The 24,594-nt window shown below is 32.7% G+C and overlaps 3 protein-coding genes across 4 annotated transcripts; all 3 read right to left on the reverse strand.

Moving 5' to 3' along the window:
* Positions 1-377: 377 nt before the first annotated feature.
* On the reverse strand, positions 378-4,541 carry LOC113865416 (protein NETWORKED 2A-like). The gene is made up of 4 exons (XM_027499937.1): positions 4,097-4,541; positions 2,161-3,534; positions 1,694-2,106; positions 378-1,409 (listed from the first exon to the last, which is right to left on the reverse strand). The coding sequence occupies exons 1-4, from the start codon at positions 4,215-4,217 to the stop codon at positions 378-380; spliced, it is 2,940 nt and encodes a 979-aa protein (XP_027355738.1). The 5' UTR covers positions 4,218-4,541.
* A 2,580-nt stretch (positions 4,542-7,121) lies between these two features.
* On the reverse strand, positions 7,122-11,359 carry LOC113866170 (kinesin-like protein KIN-4C). Its single transcript, XM_027501054.1, has 12 exons — positions 11,234-11,359; positions 10,716-10,829; positions 10,518-10,634; positions 10,341-10,421; positions 10,055-10,126; positions 9,842-9,935; positions 9,705-9,736; positions 9,169-9,242; positions 8,388-8,444; positions 8,083-8,259; positions 7,564-8,005; positions 7,122-7,427 (listed from the first exon to the last, which is right to left on the reverse strand). The coding sequence occupies exons 1-12, from the start codon at positions 11,357-11,359 to the stop codon at positions 7,122-7,124; spliced, it is 1,692 nt and encodes a 563-aa protein (XP_027356855.1).
* A 2,016-nt stretch (positions 11,360-13,375) lies between these two features.
* LOC113864711 (kinesin-like protein KIN-4C) lies at positions 13,376-24,101 on the reverse strand. Of its 2 annotated transcripts, XM_027498742.1 has the most exons (27): positions 23,521-24,101; positions 23,245-23,391; positions 22,948-23,100; positions 22,614-22,861; positions 22,288-22,427; positions 21,958-22,082; positions 21,652-21,688; positions 21,473-21,564; positions 21,150-21,380; positions 20,933-21,016; positions 20,636-20,843; positions 20,257-20,357; positions 19,874-19,972; positions 19,674-19,787; positions 19,486-19,602; positions 19,313-19,393; positions 18,952-19,023; positions 18,779-18,872; positions 18,664-18,695; positions 18,448-18,533; positions 17,116-17,187; positions 16,779-17,006; positions 16,543-16,687; positions 16,274-16,366; positions 15,560-16,120; positions 15,190-15,217; positions 13,996-14,121 (listed from the first exon to the last, which is right to left on the reverse strand). In XM_027498742.1, the coding sequence occupies exons 1-26, from the start codon at positions 23,638-23,640 to the stop codon at positions 15,203-15,205; spliced, it is 3,495 nt and encodes a 1,164-aa protein (XP_027354543.1). In that variant the 5' UTR covers positions 23,641-24,101; the 3' UTR covers positions 13,996-14,121; positions 15,190-15,202. The 2 variants fall into 2 exon arrangements, with proteins under 2 accessions (XP_027354542.1, XP_027354543.1); XM_027498741.1 differs by lacking the exon at positions 15,190-15,217 and having other exon boundaries at positions 13,376-14,121.
* Between the last annotated feature and the right edge of the window lie 493 nt (positions 24,102-24,594).

Genomic DNA, 24,594 nt, shown 5'->3' on the forward strand with positions numbered 1-24,594 from the left:
AAATAACAAATATTTGATGAAAATTATTAAGTTATCCCAGTTTTACCAATTTACTTTTGCTATAGAGGGTCTCTCGACTTAAAGAAAATATGATGGACAGATAGATAGATAGCAATTTAATTTAGCAGTTTAATACCATTTTTCTTATAAAAACAGAACAAGAAAAATAGGAGCAACTTAATCATAATGAAGTGATCATAATTGATGGATTCATTGAAATCTAGAGAGAATCTTTTGCCTTTCGTATACACACGCGTAAATAGTTCTCTGATTAAAAAAAAAACTAATCTTAGAAGGAAAAACTTCAAAACCATAATCAGACTATACAGAATGTAGAGTTTCACAAATACTTAAATAGAAAATAGAAGTTGGTCTGTCTATATGGGGGCATCATTAGCAGCTGTTAGATCACTGTTTTGTTTCTGCAATGTTGGATTGACACATGAGAAAACAGATTGTCTTTGCTTCTTTAACTTGATTCCAAACAAAAAAGACTTCAAGGGTAATTTAGAACGACTTGAGGACTGTTTCGTTTGATCATGGCCATACCCATTGTTGTTAACCCCTATCTCTTGACTCAGTTCTTCTAGCATTTTCTCAATATCATTTTTCAGTCCCTTCATAAAATTGAGACCAACTTGTAGTTCACCAGAGACCTTGTTGTTCTCCTGTTTCATGTTTAGAACCTCACCTTGAAACTTAGCAGCTTGATACCCACTTAGTTCTGCTTTACTTGATGCAGAATCTGGATTGGCTGCTCTTGCTATTTCATCTTGTAAGGTACACAAAGATGGATGCCTACCTTGCAACTCTTCCTGCAACACTTGATTATGTTCCAGCCACAGTAATAACTCGGTTCTTATCTCTTTCAGGTGTCTAAATATTGGTTTTATTTCCGATTTTATGGAGTTTAATTTCTCTCGGGACATAGTATCCTTTATTTTTCGAAGCTCGGCTTTTAAGTCCTGTATAGAGTTTTGAAACTTTTGAATCTGATGAACTGAGGTGCTAAATCTCATCCAGAACTGCAAGTTCTCTTCCAGCAAATCATCAATGTCTGATCGATATTTCTTTTCCAAGGTTGAAAGTGAAGGCTTCGTATCAACCTGGTTTCCTTTCACCTTCACTAATATGGTCCTTGTCATGTCTATATTTGTTGTGTTTACAACTACTTGGTGTTGCTCAGCATAAGAAGTACTAACTACACTTGCATCTGTATTTGAAGATGGATTTTCGGTGTCCTGCATGTTAGTTCCTTCACTAATAATTACTTCTTGTGGTGCATATTTATAATCTGTGAGAGTGGTGCAAGGACTTTCACCCCAATTCGTTTCTGAACTGGTCAGTTTCTGTTGTAATAAGTCTATCTCTTTATCCTTAGTGGCAACAACATCTTTCAATTCCCTAACCTGCAGGGTTAGATCTGCAATTTCAGGACTAGAGGTAATGCAAAGCCTACTATACAACTTCTAGATTAGTATTTTCGTATATTGTGATGTTACATTATATATAACATGATAAGATATTATATATAATGATTGTTTAAAGTACATCCATGTATCAAATTTGTTAAAAGTCTCTTTCACTTTGGCTTTAAATTGTTAACAATGATTCAATGAAGTTCATTATAACCCTGAATGTTTATCTAATTATTAATTTTACTGGCCCACATATATAGATGACTTTTGTTTACCTGAAGTGTCAACTCAGAAATACTATCCAGATTTTTCTTCTCCACATCATTGAGCTTGACCTTTTCATCGTTACAGTTCTTTGAAATGGATGTGTTCTCCTCCAACGAAATCTTTTCTGGGTCATCTAATCCACTCACAAACATCTGTCTCCTGCTAGGTTGATCTTCTTCCTCACCAGTCACCTGATCAAGTGATTCAGTGTGAAGATTACTCCTCGCCTCAGACAAATCACTGTTATCCTGCATCTTTAGCGCTGGAATCCCTTCAGTCCTAATATCAATGTTTCCCTTCAAATTGGACTCATCATCTTCATTTCTGATATCACTGAGATTTGCAGCATATTCTTCCTTCTCCTCCTTTGTTGTCTCAACATCATTCGTGATTGCTAAGTCATCAGTAGGCAAATTATCGCCTGGTTTGTCAGACTCCTCTTTTATTGCTAAGTCATCAGTAGGAAATTTATCACCTGGTTTTTCAGTCTCCTCTTTTAGTTTTCCATCTGGCTCACTTCTGTTTCCATTAAGTAGAAAGTTCTCCCCCTCATCTAGCTTCACATTATTCAATTTTCCTGAAAGACGTTCAAGTTTACCACTGTCATTAAAGCGTGTTTGGAGACTGCTGATTTGCCTTTTGATACTTTGATCAATAATTTGAACTCTCCTCAACTCCTTTTCCAATTCTTTCAGCTTCTCTTTGGTCTCTTCTGAATTTTCTATCAGTTTTTCCTTGTCCTCTTCTAAGCTTAGTATATTTTTTTGAAATTCATCTGTTTCTGTTCTCAGTCTCTTTACCAAGCCAGTCTGAGAGGAGACCGCAGTCTCCAGGGTAACAATCTTACTTACAAACTCATCAATCTTCTCTGCTATTTCTGTCATAGTGAGGGAGTTCCCAGAATCTTCCTCAAGGTTTTCCTTAATCATGTCTTGCAACAGCCCCACATCATTCCCATGCATCTCTTCTTCCAAGCTAGCCATCTCTTCCTCTAAGCCTTTTGGTTCTGTTCCTTGGTCTTGTTGACTTGAATGTTTAGAAATAAATTGGTCTCTAAGAGTTTCAAACGTTTCATGAGCTTCCTTAACCATTTCGTATGCTGCTTTAGCTTCTTCAGATGATTGTGCTTGTATTTCTTGCAACTTAGCCACGGCCACTTTGCATGAATTTATAGCTTTGGCTGCCATTAAAGCCTGTGCATCATTTTCTTCAATGACTGTACTAATGTCAAACTCATCTTGAAGGCTGCAAACTCTTTTATGCATTTCTGTTATCTGGTCTTCAATTTCCCAGTACTTCTTATAGGAATTTTCATACAAGCTCCTAAAAAACTCTTTCTCAGTCTGTAGAGCCAAAATTTCCTTCTGAAGCTTATCTACTTCTGCTAGTGCTTCAGCCTTACTCAGCCCTGAAGATGGAGTTGTTGGAGTAGATTTTACTGAGCTAGCAATCCTCCTCAGTGGTCCCTTCCTGGCAAGAACCATGGATTTGCTTCTAAAATCCTTCTTTGGGATGCTTGGAACTTTAGGAATGACTGGTTTTGGTGTTTGATTGTTGGGGTCTTGAGATGGTGAATTTGTTCCAAGGAAACTTACTTCATCATCATCATCTTCATCAATTCTATAATGGACTTGTTCTGGGAAGACAGTGGCAATAGTGCGGTTGGCACTTTGGAGCTCCTTTGATAAATGGTCATATCTCTCTGCTAATGCTCTATATGCTCGAAAGGCTTCTTCCACAAAACCTACCAGCTCTGGCCTCTTCCTGAAGTACATTTCTGCCCTCTGGGAAAATGACTCCCCATCATCATGAATGATTTTGAGGGTTTCAGCCACATTCTCCTCCATATCTGTTAAATTTGTTTGCATGTTATATTGACAATGAATTTTCTTCTAAGTTTAATGTTTGATTATTCATCTATGAACTTGAGCTAATATAAGAAAAGTGGGTAGTAGTTGTGTACCAAATGAAACAGTAGAACTACAATATGCCATTATCTAATTATCCTCTATATATTTCTGCTTTTTGTTCTTCGTGCCATCAATGTATATATATGATTTTCAGGACATTCTAATACGTTATCTTTTGTTCGACATTACAAATCATTTTGTTTTTCTCCTCAAAACTACTCTGAAAATGGTGAATATAAAAAAGAAGGTTTTGTATTATATATGGAGAGGAATGCATCCTGCATCATGGTTAAGGATGCGGCCATCTAAATAATTTTGTGAAATCTAGAGAAAATGAAAATGTGGGTAATATAATTGCCTGTGGATTGAAACCTCCTATCCTGATGAAACTAATCACATACAAAAAAAAAGAGAGGTGTTTAAGTGGAATTAGTGATCAAGGAAACAACCAGATTGGTGGCTTAAGGAAAAGGTATCAACCTGTGTACTAAGAGAACATACCTTGGAGGCTTTGTTCTAGCCATTTGGATTGCTTTGTCCTGATGTGGCTTGCCCACCACCATGAATATGCATTAGTTGCTGCCCTTCTCAACATTTTATCTTGTTTCACAATCAAACACATTCAACCCATCGGGGTAAAACCTTGATGATGAAGATTAATGAAACCAACAAGGTGGAACAAAGATAAACAAAGGCACACAAATGTCTCGTTAGTGAAGAGCTGTAGTTTATTAATGATCTTGGTGATTAACTTTAACGAATTATTTGGCAAAAGAGAAACAAATGTTGGCGAATATGCCTTCTTATGAGGCAGGCATGAAGAGGAGGATACTTCGCCACAATCTTAGGTGTCTAATATGTTGTATGATCCTTTGAAGAGCAAAAATTTTGGAGGGCTTTGTTAGAGAATTCTTCCCACTCAATGATTTTGAAGTATAATTTCTTAGGAGAGGAAAATATAATTTTAAAAAATTTAAAAGTATAATTTAAGCATTTCTTAAAATAAGAGAGTATAATTTACTTAAATTTATATTTATTGTATGTTTTGATTAGATTTATCAATAATTTTTAGAAAAATTAATTGAAAAAAACTAGTGTTAACTAATTGAATTATATACTTAGTTTAAGTCACTTTGGTTAACATGCAGATAATAATGCAAATTTTTCTATGGAGTCAAAGGTACTTTTAAACTTTTTGTAAATAAGAATTGATTTTCTTAAAAAAAAACAAAACGAGTGAGAATGAATGAAGATAAATATAAGGTGACGAAGAGCCCGTACCAACCGCGATTTTTGCCAATCCCTTGAATTCTTTTATTATTATTATTATTATTATTATTTAATCACTCAAGACATGTGACTTAGTCAAAATTTATACTATAACTCATTCATGCAGTTTGCCATTTCTCTTTACTTAAAATAAGTAATGAATTATTAGAAAAAATTCGATTTTAATAAACAAACTTGTTTAATGAGTTTTACTATTTTAATATCTACCAGAAATTGGATCCACTACATCGATAAACTATATTGACATGTCATTAACTATAACTGTTAATAAAGTGTATAAATTAAAAAAGTATTAATAAAAATACTAAAAAAGTTGAAAGATTACAATAAAAAAACTATATTTCTCTCAAAACGAGAATAAAAGAATTTCTCAAAAATAAAGAAGCATAATTGTTTTTAATTTATAATTTATGAAAAAATTATTTACTTTTTAAACTAAAGTTCATTTTTAGTAAATTTTTAAAGAAATCTTTATAAAAAAAATTAATATAATTTCTTTTGTAAGTTAAAAATAAATTATCATCTTAAATTTTAGAGAAGTTAAATAAAAAATTTATTAAAAAATAAAAAAATATTATATATTTCTAATTTAAGAGAGAAATTTTGTTTACTTTTTATAATATTTTTTATAAGAACGTCTCTAAAATTTTACTCAAATTAAACCTATTTTTTTTATAAATATTTTTTTAGAAATTTACTTAAATTGAGTAATAGTGTGTATAATTTAGGTTGAGAATTACTGTAATTAGGTTATTATTGAAGTAAAAAAAGTCAATTTTACATTATAAGGGATTGTAATATGGAACTTGAATGACAATAATTTTAAGGTGGTTTCTTTGTTTGATACTCATAAATTTGAAAGGATATTGTATACTCTTTTTAATAGTTATGATTTTTTTAATATTTTAAAGATTAAATATTTTTTTTTAATAAACTACTAACTTTACTATCGATTAATACAACAGTGATATTTTATGTGTAAAAAAAATATAAATTTATTTTTAATTTATAAGATATTGTAAAAATTACCTAATTTTAAAATATAAATTATTTAAATAATTAGGACATTGCATCCAATGAAGCAATAAAGATGTGTAAAATTATGAAATCATTTTTAACAATGTATTTCTTTATGACTTTTTTCCTTAAAAAAAATACATCATATTTTTTATTGAATAATAATATTTTTATCTCACATATCTCGGTAATGAATGACAAATTTTGTAGTATATTAATGTAAGAATAAGAGTCACTTAATTTTAATCTATGTTCTCTTAAATCATAGTATACTTTCTCTCTTTTTTTAAAAGAATTATTTTTTTATAAAATTAAACTAATTGTACATATTTTTAAAATAATTTCTTAAATTATATATTTAAAAATTTTATCAAATTCAAAATATTCATCTACCATGTATTTGCTTTATATAGTATTAGTATATAAAAAGCGTTAGGAATACACTTTTTTAACACTTACATAATATTAATTAAATTTTATTAAAAATTATAAAAATACTTATTAAATTATATGTGAGATATATTAAATTAAGAGCGAAACTTTATAATTTTCTTAAGAAGTATGATATTAACAATTTTTTATGGAACATATACTTAGCAATCCCACTAACATATATGTTATTAAGACATTATATATTATATTATGTTTTAAAAGTACGCCATGTGCCTTAAGAGGTGTTTAAAAAAATTACTTCTATTGAAAAATATTTATAACCTAAAAAAACGTGTTAAAACATTACAAATTGGATTATGCACATTAATTGAGCTGTTGCTTAAAAAATAGAAGTCAGAACATAATTTGACAAATTAAAGATTATATAACAAATATACAACATTAAAAGATTACAAAATTATATATCGAAAAACATGAATACAAGTTAATTAAGAAAAACAAAGAATAATTAGTAAGTAAATTAAAATTAGTTACTTCCCGCACTGATGTCAAAAGGTTATTGATTTATTGATTATTACAATCGCCGTTGCAAGCAAAAGAAAGCAAATCCCTGTATTTGAATTATAAGAAAAAGGTAACTCAGTCTATTAAATTTACCGTTATGGCTTCTCTTACGAAAACACATCGTATTAAAGAGATACAAATCAACTAAGTAATCACACTCGACAATTCAGCTCTGGCATGAATTTTCGACACAAGAACAAAAGAATGCTGGTTGCTCTTATAGTATCTCCCCCAGAAAAAAGCACTTCACATTGAAGTCTTTTTAAATGAAACGGTCCTCCTTCCCGACAAAAGATTTGGCCAGTCGTGTTGAGTTTCTTAAGAGACGAAAACCAGCTGCGTCACTAATGGATGTCGCCAATTCATTTGGCTGGCTAGAATGGCTCTCTATAGCTGGTTTTGTCACCCTGTCCAACCTCATCGGATTATTTCCCTGAGTTTCAATTTTATATGTCTCGGTACTGCTGCTATGTTCTGGCGACGAAGACATCGGATCCGTGGTAACAAGCCGAATTACTGGTTTCTGCACTTTCTTCTTCTTGCCTAGCCTTTGATCATCCAAATTACCCTGCAATAAGATTTTGCTGTGGATTAGTAAGCTAGTTGGAAAACTGCAGCACATACCAAAATTTAGTAGTGCATTCCAGGGTTAAAATACAAAGTAGGAAAATCTGAGAAAGGTCTCGCTTTGGGATTTAGAATACCAGTGAGTTCTGAATGTCACATAACGGCTTCTTTATGGGCCCCGGGTTGTCTCTGCAACTAGCAGGTTTCTGAACAAGCGCACTCTGGAGTAGTTTAGCACATTCAGATGCGATTGTATTTCCATCTTTGTCTGCAGCTGAAGCGTCCGTAGAGCATTCTGTATTATCTGATTTTAGTGATTCATTTTCTGCCAATTGGTTTGGTTCCCTATTTGTGCACTTAAAACGTGTGCAGCCGCACGATGCTCCGCAGCTCCCACCAGAGGATCGGCATATGCATTTGGTAGTCTTGCACAGGGACTTCTTACTACACGAGCAGCAAAGCCCTTCAGCTGTTCTCACCTTCTTAGTATTATTTTCACTAACACTGCTCACTTCGGGTGTAACCATCTTTATCTTGTCGTCACTCTCTTCGGAGAGAAGAGGAGAGTGACCCAGGTCCCCCTGATCAGAAGATGCCACAGTTTAAGAAATTAACAACGTAATATTTATTTTGAACAATGTCAGTTCTAATACAGTTCTAATTCGATGTCAACGGCCCAAACCTGTTTCTTATCCTTGAAATCAACCTTCTCCTTCCGCGATTGTAATTCTCCGAATAGACAACCAAGGCTGTTTATTTGTTCCTTTAAATCTTGGATATCAAAATCCTTCTTCAGGCCGTCACAGTCTTCCTCCTGTACCTGAGACCTTGAAGTAACAATGTAGGAAGAGAATTGAAACACAATGTTAAATTAGAAAGTGGACTATATAGTACTGCAAACTGGTAGAATTCAAGTATTCAACATTGCAAAAGGAAAGCAAGTAACAGTTTTCACCCTAATTTTCCCTGCCTATGCATCTCAATTTCTTCCTTCAGCTGCACAATTTCTTCAGCCATCCTGCCATTCCAATTTGTTAGAATAGCATCCCTTATTATGGCATTTCACAAAAGTCATACTAACGAATACTCTTGCAAGCAAGCTGACATATTGAAAAAAGTGAACGGAATGAATACAATCTTGATCCCTTAATTGGTTTTTATGTTACTTCCCCACTTCAATCAACTTCTATTTCAAATTCTCAATTGGATAAAAACTCAAATGACAAGAAACTTGTATCTCGAAGTAAACATTAGAGGAATATGGAGCCATGTGATTAAATGGAAGGTTAGAAAAACAGAACCTCCAACGGACTTGCTGAGGGCATATAAAACTCAATGTTCTTGAAATATGCGCTAACATCAGTGTCATAAGAACATATCTCGATTTAATAAAATCTGACGCACTTATGCTAGCCTTCAAACAGTTAAATAACTGTTCTGTTGTTAGTGTCTCAAAGTAAACATTCCTACCCTAACATCAATTATGGTAAAAGATACTTTTCCTCATTAGAAGAAACATACATATAAATACATACCAAGCTTTCAAACAGTATTAGTAATCATTTTGGACAGATTAGAAATACATTTCATCCTTGCTAAATCCGAAGACGTATTACAAGTGAGGATTGAGGAAAGTTAAGAAATATGAAATGAACAACAGAGTTTTTTTTAAGGCTATGACCACAAAGAAGCGCCATAAGCATAAGCCAAGGAAGACGATATGGGAGTGACATCAGACTTACTTTTCCATTTTGGATTCATATTGGGAACATAACTTGTGTAACTGACTTGTGACTTCAAGTTCATGCTCAGCATCCTGCCACCAGCGAGTGATGTTTTAAAAAGATGGGCCAACATATATAAATTATACCACGGCTACCAAACAGTAATAAAATCCATCCAATAAACAAATTTTCAACGGAAGCAACCTCTGATTAAATTTAAACGACCAAAATATAACTTTCTTCACTAGATCATAAACACTACAAGTTTAGACCATCAAATCTACACTACAAAATGGAAGGACATCAAATAAAGACATCATAGTAAAGGATCTATGAGCGAGAGTCAGCCAAATTTGTAGGGAAATAAGTAGGAGGAAAAAAGTCATTATTCAGCAGAACTTATAAACCATCTATCACTCAGTCAAATGTCTTAGAAACCGGCCCACGAATAAGTTTCAGGAAAAATAATTAAATGCCCGTCAAATTCAAATGACACCAAATCTAAAACGTTTAATCTACAAGTAATCAGTAATTTTCGATTGATTTAAAATTACCTGAATTAGTTGACCGTTTCTATTTCTAGCACCTACATGCGAACCAGCAAAAAAAAAAAAAAAAAGGCAAGTTAGTGAGGCTAACATAAATCAAATAAATGAAGATTCAAATGAAACATGACTTTGGGTCTTCTAACCTGCTGATCTATGTGATATAGCTTTTCGAGCTGCTATCATGTCTCCTAGACGTTTAGTAGCAGCAGAAGCTTCCTCTGTTTTCCGCTGTAATACCTGATGAAAGGAAATGGAGAGAAAAGTGTCCATGTTGTAAGAAAAAAACAAGCAGATAGCAACAACCAAGAGAGATAAAAGGGCATAAATAAGCTTTGAGGAAGATACAGTGAACCGACCATTTTAAGCCTCTCATTCGAAGCCAGCAAACTTTGGGTCTTGATTTCATTCCTCCTTCCCTCTTTCTTAAGCTGATGATGCATGAACAAATATTCCATAAGACAAAAATGCAAACCGGAAAAGAAACAGTTTAAATGAAACAGCTGAATCTGTAAAAAGCAACTTCTATGTTAACTTAATATATATTTCCCTCATCAGTCTTCCACATAAAAAATATATTTAATATAGATGAAATCATAAATCATCCAAAATCTTAGACGTAAGAGAATGTAGCCGGGTAGATACCTGAAGAACTTCTTTTTCAAGTAAGGCCTTGCATAATCTGAATTGCACAGACTCTAACTTGATCTTACATTGCAGTTGAACCTATACGTGTAAAGACAAATGTTGATACCCAAAGCAAAAGAGGGACGGATAAGAACTAAAGCACTTAAAAGAGTCCATCCACATAAGAAATGTCACCTTCTGAGCCTTCAAACTCTGAATCTCAAATTGCAACTGCCTAGTTGATTCATCGACTCTTTTCCTTTGGGTTGAAAATTGGGATTGAGTACCCAATTTTTTCTTCAATTCAGTAACCTGCAACAGCATGGTAATGAAACAAATCATGGTCTACCTTTGAACAATTGCACCCTACTAATGCTGCAAAGTAATATTTACCTGTTCTTCAAGTAAGTTGAGTTTCTGGAGATACTCCTCTTTGAGCTTTTCAACTCCATTGTTGGAAGCCGAAGAATGATTCCCATGTTTTTGCCTTAATTCAGCAATCTCTATCTGCAAATTACACCGTACCCGAAGTAAGTAACAACTTTCTCTCCTACGATTTTGATAGTCTGAAGTATTACAATCGATACGAAAAAACGGATTCAATCCACACAAAAACTGTTAAAACTCATTGGGAAAATGAGACTATCAAATTCATAACATTTTGGTATTAGGGGTATGCTTTCCGTTCTCGAATCCCTCACAACGTAGGCCTCCATTTCAAAATTCCAAACCCTTCGGTATCTAATTGAAGAATAAACCTATCTTGATACGAACGCATTATAAAAACAACTACAACACTGATTTTAAGCTCGATCAACATCTCATAAATAAACATACGAATAATTGGATCCTATAACTACCAAGTTTATGAGCAAAGAGTAAAAACAAATGAGGAAACTAAAATCAAATACCTGATAAGCTTTATTTTCTCGCTCGAGCTCGCGAATTCTCTCCTCGTAAACTTGCTTTTCGTTTGGGTCGGAAGCTGAGGCATCGATGGGGCTCGATTGCTTCGATCGGCGATTCGTCTTCTTCATTTTCCTCTTTTGAAATTGCAGTAATTCCCACAGAAAAAAAAATCGAAAGCGAAAAGGTCTATAGGATCGAAATGATCGAAGTGCTCTATCGCTTCGCTGCAACTATTTAACGTTACTGCGTTAACCAGGCCAACCTAATAACCAATCGTGATGTGCCACGTAAGCAACGTAATTGAAGCCTTGTGGAGGGAAACCTGGCTGATTCAAATTTTCTTTGTCCGAATCTTTACTGTTTGTATTTGTTGTATTCTTTAATTATCTAAACACAAAAATATCTTGTTTAAGTAAAATATATTTTTAAAAAATTACGAAAAATTTAAATTATTTTTTAAATTAATTTATTAAATACATTATTATTTCTCTAAAAACAAATACCGTGTTTTATTATAACATATTTTAAAAATCCAAAAAAAGGTAAAATGGTTTTTTTGAATATACTAAATACATTTTGATTTTCACATTGAATTTCATTAAGATTTATATTTAAATTGAATATGGTCGCTGTTATGCAATTTAACAAAATGAAAATTTTCTTTACATTCATATTATGGCGTTTCTTCTAATTAACTAAAAAAAAAAGTGTGTGCAAAGGTAAATTTTCATCTTACAATAATTTTTAATTTTTCTTTCACCGTATACATGTTGATAAAATGAATTTTATTTGTAATAAATAATAAAAATTAATATAAAATTAAATATTAGTCTTATTGATAATTTTTTTGGAACTATCTTTAATTAATAAATTATTTAGTGTTTGATTCTTTAAATTATCATAAGATTAATTAATTTTATGATATAGAAATACATTATTAATGTATTATCATACTATGATTAAACAGTAGCAGAAGAAATAGACGATCATATTGTTTAATTGTAAGTTTGAATGAATAAGTAATATCAAATATCGATAAGCTATCTAAATTAGAAGTATTAAACTTGTTAGGAGAGAATTATATTTTGTTTGTTTCATTTGATTTGCGTGAAATAGAATGGAATGGATTACTATTTGCTTCATACAAGTTAAAACTAATCATCCTTCTTGCTATGAAATAGCAATGAAAAACATCTCAATTTTTTTAAAAAAATTTATCTTTGTAAAAAAGAAATGTTTGTTTCTATGATGGAATTGTTCTCATAGGTTGGATGCCTTGGAAAAAAGAGTCAAACACATTGATTGATGGAAACCTCAGTACAAAGTAGTAGGTGAAAACTCTAGCAAAAATATGTTATTTACAAAGTAATTCATTTATTCTACTGTGGATAAAATGGTGTCAACATATTTTTTTTACATTTTTTATTCACATTTTAACTTATTGAAACATATAAACAAAAAAAAAATCCATTATTTTCACCTTTTTTTTCATTTCCATTCAAATATCACATTATTTCACCGTTATATCTTTATTTTGCTCCTTTTCATTTTGCCTTTACATAAAAATAAACAAATCTTTTAAATTTAGACAAAATTACATTACTTATACAATCTAAACAAAATACTTTTAAATGATCAAATCATATTTCTTAAAGATTAAAATTATATTTCTCTAAAAAATAAAAATATTATATAGCGATGTAAAAATAGATTAATTATCATTTTTATTGAAACGGTTTTTTTAATCCATATCCATCTATATAACGATAAAAATTCAGATAATATAAACACTTGAAGAAGAGTTTTAAATTTAGTGTTTAACTGTATCTAAAATATCCTTTTTTTGTCATTATCTAAAAAATCCTTTACTTTTCAGCGAGAAGATGCTCTGTATGAAAAAAAAAGAAAGATAAACATATTGCACCTTATTGCGCGCACTAAATAGATAATAAAGTGAAATTATAAATCTAAATCCCATTAAATGGCATACAAATTTTGAATGATATTCCTTCTCGCAATAAAAAGCAACAAGCTCACTACGCCAAGAAAATGAAGGTAACAAAAAAAATTCTATTGTTTTACAATAATAAAATGTAACTATTCAGCAGAAATGATTTTTACGTCAACACAAGAAGTTTTGACCTAGTTTCGATCACCACGAAGAGGTAAAGCCACTTTTGGCTTTCATCTGAGACCTATTTGAGTACAGGCTGCTTTAAATAAACAAAGCATAAGAACCAAGAAAATCAAGCCCGACGAATTTCAATCTATTCGACCTGCTGAAGCCAGAAAAACGAAAATCAATTTGATGAAAAAATTTATAGTCACACTGTACACCTCTGAAATCCTCTTTCTTCAACAAAATCACCTTAAGAATACAAGGTACTGGGCATTTGTCTTGAAGCTTTGACCTTCTTGGGTATAAACATCAACAAAAGGGTAAGAAATGAGTATCTGATTAGCGTCTGTTGTTCTCTTTTTCATCTAGTGTTCTTTTCTGTCTTAGCGGACTCCTCGTTCCAAAACCTTCGAGTTCTTTACTAATAGATTCATCTGATTTACCAGCATTCCTGTCCCACAATGGCACCCCACCATTGGATGAGCCTGCCCTTCGACCAGCCTTTGGTATTTTCGAAGGTATATCTGGTTCTACGAAATTACCCTCTGCCCTGGGTGCAGAGGCAGCATTTTCCGGCCTAGATGAGGACCTTCTATGTCGTGGTTTACTCACAGCAACATTTGTTTCACTAATGTTATTTTCTTTCTTGGTGTTTATGTTGTGGACTTCAGAATTCTCTGGATGCGAAGAAGGTGGCGGATTCGAAACAAGAATTATGGTTGACTTTCGCGATTTCTTTCTCTGATTACCGTTCTTTGCATTTGATTTCTCCTGCAATAGGGGTAATACTTAACGGGAGCGCAACAGATAAGAAAGCATTAGACATAATTCAGAACGGGAAAAAATAACTGTTTTTTTTAAGTATATGTTAACGATATTTAAGATTATAAAATTTAATATGCTATTAAATTTATTATTATTTATTCATTTTTTTTTACAGATTTTTCCACACATTAAAAAACTGTATTAATAAAAGCAAAATTAGTGACAGCAAATCCAAAATAGTTGTTCAGGTACAAAAATAATAAAACAGTACTAGTTTTTGAAGTTATAAAAATATAAATTCATTTAATAATACTTTTGTTAAATTAATGATATTTTTCTATTAAATGAAAATAGAAAAGAGTAAAACTAAAAAAAAAATTATTTTTAAACTTTTAAAATTAAGATATTTTTAATTAAATTATAACACAAGTGATAACTATTTTAAAACAAGAATACATAATAATTATTAAATTACTAAGTCTATAATTAATAAGGATATTTGGATTAATAATATCAGTAACTATTTAAAGCAAAAGCATTAATAAACAAATACAAAAATAAATGTAAAAATTCATAACAAAATTGAGAGAACTTTTTAACATTTCTGATAAATGGTGTAAGCTAACACATATAGAAAATAATTAGCTATATTTTTTAAAGGTTTTATAAATATTAATAATTTTTAATTTAAATATATTAATAGTGTTAAATTTTTTTTTTAACTCTATTGTTTAATTATAAATTATCATATTAACAAAAAATTGTTAATTTTTGTAATAATTAATATAAAAATTTCACCTACAATATATCTTAATCGATTGATGATGTAGAATAAAACACTAAATTAAACTCAAATAATTTTTGAGTAAGATAATAATTGAAATTAAGACAAAAAATAAGAGTACAAAAACCATCCACATTATAAAAGAGTTAACAGCTAAAATAATAATAAACTGATAATTAATTTTAATGGGGACTTCGATAATAAAACAATTCAATTTATACGAATTACTATGCAATTTTTGTGAGACCAAAAGATTTATTGATTGTATGAAACGAAGTTAGCACGCTTACACAATCAGGCCATTCATGGACTGCTTAACTGATACAAAAGATTAAAAATAAAGAAAAATATTTTAGTAATTAGAAAGCACGAAACGAAAAAGAGGATTACCATACAATTTTAAAAAACAAATAACATGAAAAATAGAGAACATGACTCAAAAGCCACCGATCTTAAAAAGAATTTGAAGTGGAGTGTTTGATTCTTGTTAAAAAAATATGTAAATAAAGATAATATTAAAATAAACGTGAATTTACGGATTTTTAAACGCGAATTCAACCTAGGAGACAGTTTTTCCTAAATCAAGAAAATAAGATCTGACTTTAAAGAATAATCAAGAAAGAAAGGCACTCGACTTTTAAAAGAATGACCGACACGCACCTGTGTATTTCCTATGTCAGAGAGAGGTTTTCTGGGTTCTTGGTCACTGTTTGTCTCGGCAAGCCTATCAACCAATGCTCCCTGAAGTAACTCTGCACCTTGAGTAGCAAGAAGGCGGTGTTTGTCTGTTTCTTCAATACTTGAATTATTTCCGGTCCTTTGAACCATTCCCGATTGTGTTGGCTCCTCTGATGCTCTGTTGCCACACTTGGTTGCTAGGCAGCCGCAAGAACTCCCACAACTGCTGCCCGTAGCTTTGCACTTGCATTTTGTTGTCTTGCATGATGAGATTTTGCTACAAGAGCAGCAAACATCTGATGCAGTTTCCCCAGATTCATCGACATGCCCATCTTTTGAATTTTCTTTGCGATCATCTGCATTATTGATATTTAACTGATCATTTTTCGTGCCTGAACGTCTGCTTCTAGATTTCCTTTTCCTAACCCTTAATTTTCCTGATGCTTCCCACTCATCATCTGTTGTCTCCTCCAAATCATGATCATCCGATTCCGTCTCAGATATATCCATGTCCTCCAATTGTAGGAAAGACCGGCGGTATTCCTGAAGTTAAAATAAATTTGGAGCAAATTAAATGATAAACTATTATTACCCATTAACTGAAGTGCTAAAAAATAAATATGATTTTAATTATGAGATAGAAAATCCTTTGCCGGCGTTGTTATATGAGGCTAGCGTGTCATATGAAAAACCTACCGGCTTGCGTAATTCATACTCGTGACCTCTAAAATTCAATTCAGAATATTCTGAATCCCCCGCGTCTTCTGAGTATCTTTTCAAAGCTGCACTCTGCCATACAGTTCAAATGATATCGGAAAAATATTATAAACGGAAAATATTAAATACATGGGAATCAAACAGCTAAATTAGGACAGATACTTAAATTATACAAAGTGCTGCTAAAACATGAAGGGAAGAATATTGACAAGCCCTTTGAAAGGTAATATACAGTTAAACACACAAACCTGCAATTTCAACTTCTGAGTAAGTTCAGATTTTATCGTTTCCAACTGTCGAAGTGAGTAGCTTAGCCTTACTACTTTTTCTTTGAGATCTCTAATTTCCGTGTCCTTCTCTCTGCAAATCACTTCTTTATCTCGTAGTAAACACCTATGATAAAGAAAAGCCGCAGGAAAATGTAAGTCATATTTGTAAGGTATATAATCATTGACCAAAACATAAAATACAGATAAGCTAATACCTGGATGAAGATGCAATATTGAACAAACAATTCATCAAATTCTTGGCATCAGCAAGGGATCGGACTTGGCTCCAACGTCCTTTACCACTGAAAACCCGTTCCTGCTCTTCTGCCTCTGACAAATGGGATGCCATAGACACTAGTGTCGTGGACGAAGTCGAAAGCATATTTTCAAGGGCAAAAATCCTAGAATTTCTTGCACCAGGAGACATTGATGTGGGACAATCACTACATTAGCAACAAAAAAGTCAGAGAGTTTGTCAAACAGATTGCCTAAAAACCCACGCAAAATTGTACGATTCTTGAAGGATAAATAGGTAATTGCAAGGCATTTCACCTTCTGTTATTTTGCTTCATCATTTGTGCTTCTTCCTTTAACCTGGTCATCTCTTCAGCCATTTTAGCCCTTCTGAAGTGAAAAGTAGCACATAAATGAATTAGTGAAGAAAATTTAATTAAAAAAGGTATAATTTCACTCTAATCCCCTTTAGTTTAGAATGTGTGTGATTTTAGTTTGTCAAGTTTATTTTCAAGATTAAGCAAGTCTGTCTTGCTGTTGTTTTTTAGGCATCTGATATTAGTTTCTCAAAATTTACTCAAATTTTCACCAATTGAAAAGGTTCAACTGATTTAAACCCCTTTTTACTCAAAACTCATTAACTAAAATAGTAAATTTCATCTAATAAATCTCAAATTCTCTTCTACTCAAATCCCAATTTTACTTCCTAGAATATCATTCAAATTTACACAATATTTTACAGACTTTTGATATTATTTCACATCTAAAATTTATTATAAACTATAAACTCTCGAATATTTGGATAAAAATAAGAATTTGAAAATTTTAGACAAAAGATAATAAAAAAAAATAAATTTACTTAATTTAAAACTAGAAAGGCCTCATTATTTACTTAAAAAAAAAACTTGAGAAACCAACATACATTCAACCCAAATTAAAATAACTAAAACTGCAATAAATCTAAAAAAAAAAAATTTATGTAACGTTTAGTAGTGCTTAACAAAGAAATTTTTAACTATAAAGCACAAACACCTCTCCTATTTAAAGCGACACAGTGTCGAACCCATTCTCAATACCAAACACCTTCTCGGTACTTGTTTCACAAGTGTCACACACTCTTTATCACATGTTCAGTTAAAAAAAATTATCAGCTCTCACACTTGAGCCAACACCTCAGTGTGATTTGAACACTTAAAACTGACACCTCTGTGGATATGGATAGGCATACTACTCTTATGAAAATTAATCCTTCAAAACCAGTGTTCGTTAATAACATGCACCGGTACATACTCTTAAATACTGAATGCCAAGAAAATTTGTTAATAATCAATCCAAGTTTTCTAATGTTTTATGCTTGACTTGTATAGAAAGATAAAAATAAAATAAAACTTTGGCATACAACCAAAAAAAAAAATTACAATGCTGAAGTAACGGCTATGTAGAATGGCTTGGTTTGGCTAATCCATATTTTGCTCCTATTTAGAAATAAAATAACATCAATTTCCAGATTTTTATAGCTATGAAAGGCACGGGTTTCCAGCTTATTAGCCATCAACATATTGCTTTAAAATCCAAACTTCTGCTCACAAATTTAATCAAACACGCCACTACTGATTTTAGAACGATCTTAAAGTGGAAAGGGGAACATACACTTCCATTTGACGATCATATTCTGAACGTACTTCGTGCACTCGGACGGTGACTTCAAGTTCATGCTCAATTGCCTTCATCAAAGCCTTTGAAAGAGACAAAGACGTGGAGAGGTATGCACAACTTTTAATATATATGCAGCATTGTCCAGGACCATTTAATAAAAAATAATCCTTATATACAAATTGCAAAAACTCATCATAAAGTTACCTGTACCTGAATTCCAGGACCATTCCCACCTCCAACACCTGTGTATAAAACAATAAATTCTAGTTATTAGTAAGCTGACAAAATAGGAAAAAGAACTACATGACACATTAAAGCATCTAACCCATAGTTTCACGAGATGAAGCTCTTCGAGATTCCAGAAGTTCTTTCAGCCTTTTTGTGGCCAAGGCAGCTTCTTCTGTCTTCCTTTGCAGTACCTATGGTGAACGCGTAAATAGTGGGATAAAGAGCATCGAAACAAGACCACAACAGCAAGCGATTTGGACATGAACTCACCATCTTCTGTCGCTGATTCAACGCTAAAAGTTTATGCATCTCATATTCATTCCTTCTCCCTTCTTTCTTAAGCTGATTAGTAATCAAAACATGAATTAGAATTTCATAAATAACGTTTTTATTGAAAGTGTTGATGAGAGATGTTGCTGTGCTTGCGATAAAGACAAAAGTCTAAATGAGTTATTCCACTGATTCCCTCTCTAAACGGGTAAGAGATAAGACTAGACAAGAGCAGTATCGAATGGAAAAAAGACTCCCAGAAGTTGGGAAAAGATTACCATCTATATACGACTATAGAATGGAATAACAAAGTAAGAATGACACTGTTGCTAAAGAAATTGAGTGGGACATCTACATTTACCTGGAGAACTTCTTTTTCGCGTTTAGCTTTCCATACCCTAAATTGTTCAGATTCCTGCTTAATCTTATTTTGAAGATGAACCTAAAGAAAATAAACTATGAGAAGTGCCCAGCAGGATAAAATAAGCTTTCTACTAGTAACTGAAAATACAAAGTCTCACAAGATCATTGCACCTTTTGAGCTTTGATTCGCTGGATCTCATCCTGAAGTCGTTTGGCAGCCTCATCACTCTTTTGTTTTTGTTTCATGAGTTGAGCTTGAGCATCTTGTTTCTTCTTCAGTTCAAAGACCTGAAATCAAATAATCAGTATATGGCCTCGAGTGGGTATTCAGGGTTAACACATTCAGAAAAGCAAATCACCTGTGCTTCAAGAGCATTCAACTTTTGAAGATAATCCTGCTTCAACTTTTGAGCACCGTCATCAGAGGTGGATGAAATATTTGCGAGATTGTATTTGAGCTCCTCAATTTCTTTCTACCAATAATAAATGGAAGGGGTTATCGAACTAACTTCTAAAATGTAAGGAAACCTAGATATCATAGCACTAGACGATTATTTACCTGCAAAATTTTCTTCTCCTGTTCCATCTCAAGAAGTTTCTTTTCATAATGATGCCTAAGAACTGAAGTATCAGCATTATTGTACAGCTTCATTTCAGCCTTCAACCAGAAAAGAAATAGAAAAACAAAAAACGTGTGAAAAAAATAACCATATCCCTGTACTAAACAGGTACTATAATAGATTTCAGCCACCCTTGGGAATTTGAAAGCATAACCTTATAAAGATATTAGCCCATCAACCTAGTGGGAAAAGGCTTGGTTATTGATATAATTTTATGAATTGTCATAATTAGATGAAAGTACTGGCCAAAAAAAATAAAAAACTAGGGAAAAAAACTGGTCAACATCTAAATGAGTTTACAACTAAATAAAGCATAGTTTACCTCCTTTTGTTCAAGTTTCATATCCAATTCTTTGAGCTCTTTATCCAACTTTTCTTGAAGAGATGAGTGTTCAAGCTCCTTCGCATCATCTTCCATTTCATCTGTAAACAAGGTACAAATGTAAAAAAAATCAATGTTGCCAAAATGTCAATGTGCAAAGATAGAAAAAGAAAAACACATCAGAATTGAGAAGTCCAAATGTTGCAGCAGTATCTTTCAGAATTCATTATATAATCACAAAAAAGATTGACGGATGGACTTGTTTCAACCAAAACAAAAGTAGTCAACAATATTTTTAGCATCAGCCAGACAGCCACGTCCACACTCAATAATAGATGCACCCACAATACTTCAATATAACAAAATTCAAATGCACTACCTGATATGTCAACAGCTTTTGCATCACAATCAGATGAAAACCCATTACCACGTGCAAACAAAGCATGTTTTGATCCATATCCATCATCATCGGAATCAGCACAATCAACAAAATGTCTTGAATTTGTGGCATTTGAAGTTTTCAAACGTAGCAATTCTCCTTCCAGGCCTTGGATCTTTGACACATAAGATTTCAGTAGGTCATAATCCTAAAAATAAGTTCAGACCATGTTTCAGTGATGGATCTACTTCTGAAAACTGCAACCACACATTAACAAAGATGTTATCACATTCAAACCTGATTTGAATCTGAGTCAACCTCATCCCATGATTTCCCATTTCGAATTGATTCTATTTTTAAAATCAGTTGGTCCTTTTCAACCTAAAAATAATTCCAATACCATCAGTGAGACCAGCAGTTGAAGTGTAAAAAAACAACACTCCAGAAATACTGTAAGGAACTCACAACATTGAATATAGTAAACTGATAAGGGAGAAAGGATAAAAAAGAAGACCTGAGCATCGAGAGCACACTGTGCTAAACTTTCTGAAGTTACTTGGCGACTTTTAAGCTCCTGCCGTAGCTCTGCATTACTTGCCTCGAGTAAGGATATTTTGTGTTTAAGAATCTGAAGCTCCTCAAATGGTCCGCTAGCATCGCCTTTATAAAATAGAAGCTCAGCTTGCAATTGCTCAATCTGATTTCGCATTGTCTGCATTTGAGCTGCCACTGGATCTCGATTAATCTGAAACAATAAAATTCAAAATTATCAAAAACAAACGGCCTTGCCTAGACTAAAAAGAATAAGGGATAAAGAGAGTAATACAAAGCACGCACAGTTGCCTTGTTCTGAATGTTGCGAGCACGGTTTGCATACTTTAAAGTGTTCAATGTCTCCTCAGCGTTTGTGTCCGCAGGACTAACACATGCTATAACATTCACAACAGGTTAGATAATACATTTGACTGAAGAAAATATAGAAATATCAAAACTCTCATCACGCATTGGGCATGTACCTATCATCACTGTTTTGCTGTTTCCTCCAAGAGAATCCTACATATTCATTATCCAATTCCATGTCATGAAAAGATAATTTAAATCCATGGCATATATATGTTCGACTAATCACTAAAAACAAAACCTATCTCATAAGTAAACATTCATATATAACTTCTATTTTTATGCCCGCTGTTATTTTCTTACATTATTTCACATTGTATAAAGAATTCAAAGAATCATTTATAGAAATGATACAATGTGCATGACATAGGTACTGAGTTTTAGTATACTACTCTTTTTGCTTAAACATGTATTGCACAAACCTGTAGTAGGCGTGTTAATTTGCTATCCCGATATGGCACATGACCACCTTCTTTTCGCTTTTTTTCATCTCCCAGTGCACTTATTACATTTCCAAGAGCTAATAAACCCTTGTTGATATGAATTCCTAATCCATGAAAGACAATAGTTGATTATCAAATAACAGACAACATACATGCATTTAACAAATGAACTCAGCTAGAAGAAAGGACTTTCTTACCTCAAATTTTATATTTTAACAATTCTAACATAAACATTATTTTTGTATAATAGCTATTCCTAAGTCTAACCCTATAAGTTGATTGTATTGTATCATTAACAATGATAAATACCTTCCTTTAATCGCAGGCCATCTGCACCAGTTCGTTTCACTCTTTCAGAACCAGCTAGATCCACTAAATGAAGTTTGGCACATAAGATATCATCGCCTTTCTTTTGATCCATCGTGATTGTGAATATAGCATGAGAACGACTACACAAAACATACAAATCGTATATTACAGCTAACATACAATAAATTAATTTTCCATCAAGGTGAATTTCATATGTATTACTGCTACTATTACTGTTATTTTTAGAGTAAACATCATACCAGCCTATGAAAAAACAGTGGCAAGGCAAAGCAAAAAAATTCGGATACATTTTTATGCCATTTTACCTTGATTGACTATTCATATTTGTACTCCCAGTGGCACGTGACATTGAACCGCTTGAGAGATATGATGCCATTTCTTCTTTTGTCTTAACTTCGGCCTCTGTCACCCCAGCTAGTGTTATTCCTCCATTCACTGTTTCCCTGATTTGTATGGGAACTCTGGTGGGCACAGCAGCAACCTTAGCTGTAGATGCTGCTTCCCCTCTAGATGAATTGGGATCAAGCAAATCAAAAACCTCTTCCTTGAATATCTGTCGATTTTGACCAGAAGTTTTAAAAGTTTGATCTAAACTGACAATTACACAGAAATCCATCAACAAACAACACCATTGTTTACCTCAATAAATGACACTCTAATCAAGAATTCCGTGGAATCCTTCGTATCCTTAACTCTGTCGAATATCGTTTCCAATACCCTGGGTATAATTCCACCACTACTTTCCTCTCCATTATAATTGGTGCCCATAGTATATGTTTTCCCAGAGCCCGTCTAACAAAATGAGGGGTAAAAAACTCAATCACAACTATAATTCTATAAAACTGCAAATGCAAACCGATAACAATGCACAAGTTTCCCAAATTTTATTTTCACAATCACGCGCGATACATAACCAACAGCATACGAAAATTATACCTGACCATATGCAAGAACCGTGGCATTATAGCCATGGAATAGTGCATCAATAAGCGGTGCTACACATCCATCGTATATTGAAGAGGAAGGTGGCCCCGTACTACCATATACGTAATCGTAGGTGAAAGAATGCGATCCTATTTGCACCTACCGAACACACCAACATCAGTTTCACAGATTTTATAATTCCAACATACACGAAAGCCTAAACATCAAATTTGCCAAATAAACCATATTTACACGCATCAAATGCAAAATTAAGAAACAATTCAGCACCTGAGGTTCACCGGGAACAACGGAAATGCAATCTGTGCAGCCAAGAAGAAGCTCGGACATAATCAAGGGGCGGATATTCACAGCGACTCGCACGCATTGCGTTGAATCTGCGTTCTCCATTTCTGCCTAATTCAACCTGACTAGAAAACCCTGGAATTCAATTTAAGCGCGAAAATCAACATCGTGATGAATGCGAAAAACGTGAGGCGTCGAAGCTGGCGAAATCAAGAGGAAGAGGATTGGGTGTGTGAGCTTACCTGTGAGATGAACGCAGTGAGGAACAGTGTGAGAGGGAAGATAGAGAAAGAGAGAATGAAGAGAAGAAATGGATTCTCTTCTCTGCGTCGTTGGAGAGGGAACGGAACGGAACAGAAACAGAACAACGAGAGGGGTTTACGTTTCGTTTGGATATTTGAACAACGAGATTTTGAATCCGGACGTGTTGGGTTTGTATTAAACTGAATTGGAGAAAAAGGCGCTCGGGTCCAAATTCAAATACGGAATGTGATCACGTGCGTCTCACGTGAACAGGAAACTAACGGTATAGTGGTCTCTCCCGGTGAGTGAAAATTTGTGAAAAAGAAAGCCCACAAAAAATGGATAATTTTTATCCAAAGCCAACTTCATAGCCCCCTAAAAACAAATTTAACTTCTCTTTTTGTTGTCTGAGTATCATCATTTTAACTTCATTTTATAATATTCTTGTCAAAGCTCTAGAATTAAGCTAGTAATGAAGGTTTTAGATAATTTAAATCAAATTATACCTTATTGTCAATATCTTTCACCTCGTTAAATATTTGAACAGCTTAAAATAAATATTTTGAATTTAATTATATTAGGATAAATTGTTTTTTTACATAGATCTCTGAAAATTTTATTTCTTAGAAAAATAACTAAAATAAACACGAGCTAACTTGTTTCTATTAAAATTATGTTTGATTTAATGGTAAATAATTGTAAAAATAAAATAAAATGATATTAGTTGTCGATGCTAAAATTTAGTAAGTATTTTGCACACTACATGAGAAATTTTAAATAGATTAAATTTTTTTTTTGTATTTTAGCTTTTATTTT

The sequence above is a fragment of the Abrus precatorius genome, unplaced genomic scaffold, assembly GCF_003935025.1.
Source record: "Abrus precatorius isolate BTA unplaced genomic scaffold, Abrus_2018 Scaffold4, whole genome shotgun sequence".
NCBI classification, from domain to species: Eukaryota; Viridiplantae; Streptophyta; class Magnoliopsida; order Fabales; family Fabaceae; genus Abrus; species Abrus precatorius.